This window comes from Sinocyclocheilus grahami, unplaced genomic scaffold (genome assembly GCF_001515645.1).
Source record: "Sinocyclocheilus grahami isolate Dianchi unplaced genomic scaffold, SAMN03320097.WGS_v1.1 scaffold1884.1, whole genome shotgun sequence".
NCBI classification, from domain to species: domain Eukaryota; kingdom Metazoa; phylum Chordata; class Actinopteri; order Cypriniformes; family Cyprinidae; genus Sinocyclocheilus; species Sinocyclocheilus grahami.
The window spans coordinates 62,652-71,677 of record NW_015507063.1 but is presented as its reverse complement, the minus strand read 5'-3'; the positions used below and the strand labels follow the sequence as shown (position 1 = coordinate 71,677).

Genomic DNA, 9,026 nt, shown 5'->3' with positions numbered 1-9,026 from the left:
ATCAATACTGCCTTAGTGTCCCTTTAACAGCCTTTCTTTACATCTTCACATAATTGTTGTCTTGATGAATTATGCACTCCTAAACATACCTTTTTATATATCATAGTTTATTAAGTATTGTTACAAAATGCATTTTGCCAGTCAGCTTAAAAAGTTGTTTTTAAACAGCCTTCATTTCTAAATTTATTCATATTCTATATTTCATCTAAACTAATTAAGTGATAAGCACTTGTACAGTGAAAACACATTATAGAATGAATTAAAAGCATGAGGTCGGTGCTTAACTCTGAGGCACTTGTGTATGCTCATATCCCATATGTATTCATCGTATCCCATCTCTGAATCTGTGACACAACACAAATTTTCAAATCAAAATGAGAGAGAGAGAGATTATATATATACACACACACACACACACATATATATATCTATATATATACACACACACACACATATACATATATATATATATATATATATATATATATATATGCACAGTATATATTATAGATGCTTTAACCATAGAACAACAGATAACACTTTAATTTAGTAAGTGCTTTCTAAATACTACCAGCACAATAACTCTCCACCATGTGGTCAGACTTTAGACCCTTGTTAGCAACACTTGAAGGGTCGCCCTGTTTTCGATATAAGTGATCACATTATCTTTTGCTTCCTACATTACAGAAATGTAAACGGGTTGTTAGAGCAGTCCATTAATGGAGTGAGGATGTCAAGCGCAGATTTTCTTTAATTATTATTATTTTTTTCCAAATGACAAATGCAAATTGTGTTTGTATGTTATTTGAATGGGTTGGGCAAGAAATAATTATAATTAATGATTCTACATGCATTTTCATTGCAGACACGTAAGTGCAAAAAAAAACAAAAAAAACAGCAGGGTGCCCAAATCTTTTGGAAAATATAATTTTTCTTACATTGCTTGGCATTACATGTGCAGGTGCCACATTCAACTCTACTGACACACCTCGAGATATGCATGTGTGGATGCTGTTTAGCATTTAACATCAACATTCCCTTCAAACTTATAGGCAATAAACAAACAGACAAACAAATAAAGGATCCAGGGCAAACTAGTGCGACTGGATCCTGGATTCTGACATTTGCATTAGTAGCCACACGTCCTCCAAAATATCCCAACAATACTGTTTTAAGGTCCTAAATGGTCCAATCATAAAATCCTGCACACATCTATCATTATGTTCAAAGCTTCTGTATTTAGTGTGAGACTGAGAGACTGTGATCTTACCTCGCTCAGCTCCCTCTTGTAGTCGTCATTCTGAAAGGGTTTCGGTGATGATAACAGTCCAATGATGTGCCGACCTGAACTACACCCTGAACTTACGTCATCCTTTTGCACTCCTCCTTCCCTCCACCACCACCACCACCTTTACCTGTGTACCAGGAGGTAAACTGCGTACTGCCCCCTAGTGTGTAGTATGTGAAAATGAGAGTGTGATGAGTAAACTAACCCGATCCTTAATATCCCTCCTGTACCATTACACATGACTGTGTTGCAAAGCACAGTTCCAGCATAATCTTTAAATGTAAAAATGACACAACCACCATAATGTATGAGCTAATGCTAGACCACAGGTCTGATGGGAGCAGGGACGCGGGAAGTAGGGGTGCTGAGGGGGCTGCAGCACCCCCTGTTTTCACATGGTTGCAAATGCAACGCCAAGTTTGTTCATTTAAATGTATTCAGTTTTAGCATTTAATAATTTATTTGTAATGATCTCTGAAATGTAAATTGTAAGTGGGCTATAATAAACCCATGTTTATCTTTATAAACATGATTAATTTTACTTGTGATGTTTTTTATATGGGATGATTAGCCTAATCCTCATGAACACGTAACAGCATTAGCACAGTGGCCACACCACACACACACGTGCATCTGACAGATGCACCGCAACACCATCATCAAATCAGCAGGACAGTAGTGGATAGTAGAGTACAGTAGCGGACAGTATGTAAAAATAATACTTGGTCAGTCTGGCTCAGCGGCCACATAAACAACATGGAATAAACAACAGTGACTAGGCAACTACATAGTAGGAAAATGTAGACTGACTTACTTTTGATGATTATAACAGAAGATGACAGGGCTTAGAGTTGAACACTGCAATGATTTTGTTGTAGTCCAACAATTCAGTCAATTTGCTTTCAAAGGAGAGCAGGAACAAATATTTCAGTCTCTGTGTCAGCATTGTTGCTCTGATTCCTGTTTTAATCCGATATACAGTTGAAAACAATCGTTTGACACTACAGCTTGTTATGGGTATTGTGATGAGGGCCCGTAGGAGACAATTCATTTTCGGAAAGATATCGTGTGGGCATGTATTGAGCACCTCCACAAGTGATGGAAATGATCTGCCATTTGATATTTTTCTTTCTAGTTGCTGAACAAACACCTCATGTTCAGAATCCTCAACAGCGATGTTAAAGTGTGTATCGTCAAAGGTGTTAGACTGAAGCAAGCAAGCAGCGGCAGCGGCAGCTCTCATTAACCTGTACGTGTCAGCCTTAAAACGGGTGTTCAGTTCTATGATCTTCTTGTCTAGTATATCATTTCATAATTGTTTCAGGTCAGAGTTGTCCTTGACAGGTGATGCTTTGCCCACTGTAGATTCGATTAGCGTAACGCCCAACTTCGCTGTCAACTTCCTCTTTCGGGTCCCAGTGATATCCCAATTCACAATGCCATGCCTTTTCATCAAATCCTCTGTCAAAGCCATTACTTTATCAAGGTAATTTTCTTCATTCCTGAATGTAGTGTAGCTCTCCTTAAGTCCTTCGATTAGATCATGCAATCTGTTACAGATATAGTGGCGGACTGCAAGTCCTTAGTGGCATAGTCACTCGTTTCAAACAACTTGTTGAACGTTACAAGTAGAAACAGAAATAGTAGTGAGTCGGCCTCAAGTTTTGAATGGCCTGAGCTTTCAGAAAATTCAGCAAGAGTCTCCAATATAGGACCCAAAAGTGTCAGCACTTTACTCACTGCACTTGACCATGATCTCCATCGAACATCACAGGAACTCTCTACCCTTACGAAATAGAAGTTTATTCAAGTGGGCTATTAGTATACTTCTTTTAAACTAAAAATAGGAAAGTATACTTTTAGTCTACTTTTTATGTACTTCTCAGAAATGGGCTTTATGAACTTCTCAGAAATATACTTAAAATTACATTTAAGTATACTTGACTTATTTGAGCTATACTTGTGTTCCTAGAATCTGTGTTTTCATTGTTATACTGTAGGGGGGCGCTAGTACACATCTTCTGTACAGAATTTCCAAAAAACACAAGTGAAGAAGAAACCGAAACAACAGATGCTTCCACGTGTATTCTAACACGATCATCAGACATAAAACAGTATCAAAACTGTGTAACATTATGGAATAAAATGTCGACCAATGAAGAGGTAATAATGACTGTCAAGCTTTGGGGTGTTGATCGACTTTATCTACGTTTTGATTATCATTTTGAATCCAATTCATAGTCTTTTTTCAGCTTTTTGTTATTTCTTTATTTTTTATTTATGAAACTTATCCACATTCAAGTGTTTAAAAAAAGAATGCATGAAGCTAGAATAAAATGTTTTTGTTTACAAGCAGATAGCCTGTTCTATTGGTGTTTTGTATGTTCAGATATTCATGTAACAAAATATATTTAAATTAATACCTAAATAGGGACAAAGTAGTATACTTCAAGTATGATGTAAAGTTCACTTAAAAAAACTTACGAGTGTAACTTGCAGTATAAAACTACTAAACTAGTAGTTTACTGAGACTATACTTCAAAGTGTACTAAAAATGCTTCTACAAGTATTTAATTAGTAAACTATCAGTATACCTATAAGTTCACTTTTAGTATAGTTGCAGTACAAACTAAACATTTTGATGTAAACTAGTTGTGTACTCAAAGTTTACTACTTTTATACTTAAAGTATACTTAAAAGTAATGGGCCAATTTAGTCCCAAGGAGTATTGAAATAGCACACTTACAAGTATACTACTAGTACACTGATATTTGTATACTTGCTACATAAAGTATACTTAAAAATATACTTGAACTTTACTTAAGCATACTTACTAAAATAAACTTGAAGTATACTACGTCTTGGTAAGGGTAGCTACAAAATCGTTTTCCCTGGCAGCAGCTGTTGCTGGATTTGCATAAATCTGGCATGTCTATGTGATCCCGTCATGAAACTATGCAAGTTGTTAATGACATCAAAAAATTTTGATATGCAAGGGGACACCTTTGATGCTGTGCACAGGACGAGGTTAAGGCGGTGGGAATTACAATGCACATATACTGTGTGAGGAAATTTTTTTTTTTAAATCACGTGCACCCCTCCTTTTTTGCCGGACATAACCGACGCCCCATCAAACACAAATCCAACGCACAAATTTGGATCCAGCTGCAACGGCTCCAATACTTCCAGAATCTTTGCTGATATAGCACTTGTGCTCATGTCCCCTGTCTCTACAAACCCCACAGCCCTTTCCTTCAACTGGCCTTTATGTATGTATCGGATACAAACTGCCACAAGTTCTTTTTCTGATAAGTATTTACATTCGTCTGCTAAAAGTGCATAGTATGTGTCTGTCTCATCATGCAAATTTTACAGAGATTTAATAATGCTGCAATTTCCAGCATTTCATTCTGGATATTAGGGCTAGTGAGTTTTGCGTTTCTAGGCAGTTCGTCCAGTAATTTTTTTATTTCTGGATGATGGCTGGAGATCAGTTGAAATAATTCTAAGAAGTTGCCTTTGTTCAGTGCCTCTTCGTTTTCACGATGCCCATGCAAGGGAATGTCTTGTTTTGCACAGAATAAAATGAGGTCTATTACAACTTTAATGTGTTCTCTATTCCTTTCCACAAACAAACTGTTGACAGCATCTTTGTGCAGCTGGTTAATTATATTTCCCCGTTCTGGTTTGTCGCTTGCTTTGTATCCTTCAGACCTGCCCAGCGCTGCAGCGTGTGCCCTGCTAGCCTTGTGTTTAACACAACAATGGGAGAGATGCTTCCAATCTCTAAAGCCATTTTTTATAAATCGGCTCTCAGTGGCTGCTTCAGGGAAATGACGACATGGCTTACAAAACACAGCGTCTCTCGAAGTACTGTACTGTAGCCATGGGAACTTTTCATACCACCGGACATTAAAACTTATTTTTTTTGCCTGCTATAGTGGTGACTGGAAATGAACTGAGTTTGGGCTGGGTAGCAGGGTCATTAATAGTGGACAAGTCAGATGGGGCTGTTAGTCTTATGTCCTCAGTGCTGGCCCTAGGCTTAGCCGAGTCTAAAAAAATTAATGCACATAACGTTGCTATAGTAAATGATGATTCATTATTTTTTTCGCTGTTGCTGTGTTTGTATCTATTAATTAAAGACACCGTATGTACCTGTACAGTGGTGTGTAGGGGAGGTAGACGCTGGAGAAGGGAGTGCTGCTGGTGATGGAGTAATAGGTGAATGAACACTAGCAGAGCTGCTCAGGTCATTACTAACTCGAGATTGATGGCTCCTAAACTTCGGAATTATCTTCCTCCTGTGGCTGCACACGACGTCTTTTTGAAACAAACTTTAGTAAGCTGCTCTGTTTCATTTTATTTTAGTTTAACGTACAACTAAACTTCGGTGACCAACTGAGTGTGAAATGTGCTCAGTGTAAAGGGGGAAGGGCGAGAAGTGGCAAGAGCGTAGAGACGTTTCATTCATACTCAAAGCTGGAGGGAGCTCTCGTGCAGAAAGTTCAAAAAAGGACTCATAGAAGTAACGTATGACGTGCCAGGAAAAAAACGAATATGGACAAATGCATGTATAAAGGCATCCGGCGATCGCTGTAGTCAAAGGAATCTCTGCTGTAGCTTGCAATGACTGGGTGGGCCTGACTGACAGGTGGATGGGCCCAGGCCCACTGGCTTTCACTGGCTGAGACATTGAATCCACTCAAACATGGCTGTGGGCAGACCTAATGTTTTACAAAACTCAGTAACAACTAAACATCTTTCAGTTTGGTTTGTTCTGTCAAGTGCACGGAAATGTCAATGTACAACTTATATTTAAGCGTAAAAATGACTGACTGGGTAATTACTCAGATGAGAATGAAAAGAGGCATTATGATAAATACTGTAACGAATCTGTAATGATGGGTCACAGGCCTCAGGGTTGGGATGTGCCTTCAACAGAATGATTTAAAATGGCAATATAAAATTAGCAATTATAAAAAGTACGCAGCAGTATTAAAATACTGCAAATAGTTCAGATGTGCAATGTAGCATTAAAACCTAAACAGTACAAACAGAACACATGTCATAACAAAAAATGGTAGGGGTGAATGTATTCATCCATGTTAATCCATGTACACAGGTTAAAGTGTGTACTGGGCTACTTTTTAGTTACAGCAGCTATCACTGTGTTATGAAGTCAGTTGTGCCAGACAATTAGGCAGAGACAGATTGTTGGGGGCCATCTAGGGAAAAAGCTATTTCTCAGTCTGGAGGTCTTAAACAGCTGGAATAAAGAGTTTTATAGGGTTAGTGATGGAGAAGTTGCAGGTCAGTGGGCATCAGTGTATAAGGTTGGTAAACACTTGTACACTGAAGCATATAATACTACCTGCCAAGTACTGACAATGGCATGTGCTGTTCAGGTGTCAAAGTTGTGCAGAATTGAAGGAAGAAACCTCAAAGTTAGTTAGCCTACAAAACGTGCAACATTAATCAAACATTGTGGTGTCAATACTCAATAAGTCTTAAAATGTGGTCACAACGCAAATTAGAAAAAAAAGAAAAAAAGACCTTTACTGGTCATTTTGAAATGTCAGTCTTTGTCCGCAATTGTTAACCACCTCAATTTGTATTATTTCAGGGTTTTAAAAAATTCCCTCATGCCCAAATTCAACATGAAGGGGGGTGGTCCGTTGCAGAAAGAGGCATTTGAAAAGACTGCACTGTTCTCGGTCATTAGAGGTAATGTATATACGAATATATGTATATATGAATGTGCTGACCAGCTGGCCCCCATCTTCTCACATATTTTCAACAGATCTCTGGAGTTGTGTGAAGTCCCTTCCTGTTTCAAATGCTCCACCATCATCCCCGTTCCAAAGAAACCCAAGATAACAGGACTTAACGACTACAGACCTGTGGCACTAACGTCTGTCGTCATGAAGTCGTTCGAAAAACTGGTTCTGGCTTATCTGAAGGACATCACTGGACCCTTACTGGACCCCCTGCAGTTTGCTTACCAAGCAAACAGGTCCATGGATGATACAGTCAACATGGGACTGCGCTTCATCCTGCAGCATCTGAACAAAACAGGGACTTATGTGAGGATCTTGTTTGTGGACTTTAGTTCGGCTTTCAACATCATCATTCCAACACTCCTCCAGACCAAACTAACCCAGCTCTCTGTCCCTAGCTCTGTCTGTCAGTGGATCACCAGCTTTCTGACAGATAGGCAACAGCTAGTGAGACTGGGGAAACTCATGTCAAACAGCCGCTCCACCAACACTGGTGTCCCTCAGGGGTGTGTGCTCTCCCCACTGCACTTATCCCTGTACACCAACGGCTGCACCCTAAAGACCCCTCTGTCAGGCTCCTGAAGTTCGCAGACGACACTACAGTCATCGGTCTCATCCAGGATGGCGACGAGTCTGCCTACAGACAGGAGGTCAAAGAGCTGGCTGTCTGGTGCAGTCTTAAAGGGGTCATATGATGCGATTTAAATTTTTCCTTTCTTCTGGAGTGCTACAAGCTCTTGGTGCATAAAGAAGATCTGTAAAGTTTCAAAGACTAAAGTCTCAAATCCAAAGAGATATTCTTTATAAAAGTTAAGAGTCAGCCACGCCTACCTAAAACGGCTCATTTTAACACACCCTGGGAAGATTTGCATAATGCCGCCCAAATGTTCACGCAAAGAAAGAAGGCGTAACTTTTATTCTCACTGTTGTATTGTTGTTACCGCCGCCACCATGTCGTGAAGGCACTGTGTGCTTCGTTGTGAAAGCGAAACTACTTTGTTTGGTCTTCCAAAAGAGGCCGATATCCGCTTCGTCATGCCTGGAGCTGATCCGTGCTGGTCACTGAGGAAATACTTCAACTTCGCGCTGTCGATCGCCGGATCGGCTTTCACCGTGGACGAAGCAGAGTCCAGCCCGGGATTGTCACATGTTGTTGCCGCATGCATCACAATATGGTAAGGGGCGTAACATTTCTGTCACACGCTTGAGGAATTCGGCCAATCACAACGCACTGGATATCTGGTCAATCACAGCACACCTCGCTTTTTCAGACCGATGAGCTTTGTAAAAATCGACCCGTTTCAGAAAGGCGGGGCATAGAGGAGAAACTATAATGTACAGTATGTGGAAAATAATGTGTTTTTTAACCTTAAACCGCATAAACACATTTCATTACACCAATTACACAAAATAATATTCTTTTTAGCAGCATCATATGACCCCTCTAACAACCTGGAGCTGAACACCCTCAAAACAGTGGAGATGATCGTGGACTTCAGGAGAAACCCCCCTGCACTCCCCCCACTCACCATCATGAACAGCACTGTGGCTGCAGTGGAATCATTCAGATTCCTGGGCACCACCATCTCTCAGGACCTGAAGTGGGACACTCACACTGACTCCACTGTTAAAAAGGCCCAGCAGAGGTTGTACTTCCTTCGCCAGCTGAGGAAGTTTAACCTGTCACAGGAGCAGCTGAAGCAGTTCTACTCCGCCATTATTGAATCTGTCCTCTGCACTTCTATTACTGTCTGGTTCAGCTCAGCTACCAAATCTGACCTCAGAAGACTACAGAGGGTAGTCCGGACTGCTGAGCGAATCATTGGTACAACCCTCCCTTCTTTCCAAGAACTGTACTTATCCAGAGTGAGCAAAAGGGCTGGCAAAATCACTCCGGACCCCTCACATCCAGCACACTCCCTCTTTGAACTGTTGCCATCTGGTCGACGCTACAGAGC

The 9,026-nt window shown here is 40.2% G+C and overlaps 1 protein-coding gene across 1 annotated transcript in view; it reads left to right on the top strand.

Moving 5' to 3' along the window:
• The first annotated feature begins 7,308 nt into the window (after positions 1–7,308).
• The window catches only part of LOC107573171 (interferon-induced protein 44-like), a 7,704-nt gene continuing 5,986 nt past the window's right edge, over positions 7,309–9,026 (top strand). The window contains exon 1 of the mRNA XM_016259617.1: positions 7,309–7,399. Within this exon, the coding sequence (XP_016115103.1) occupies positions 7,309–7,399 (91 nt within the window). The remainder of the gene's footprint in view (positions 7,400–9,026) is intronic.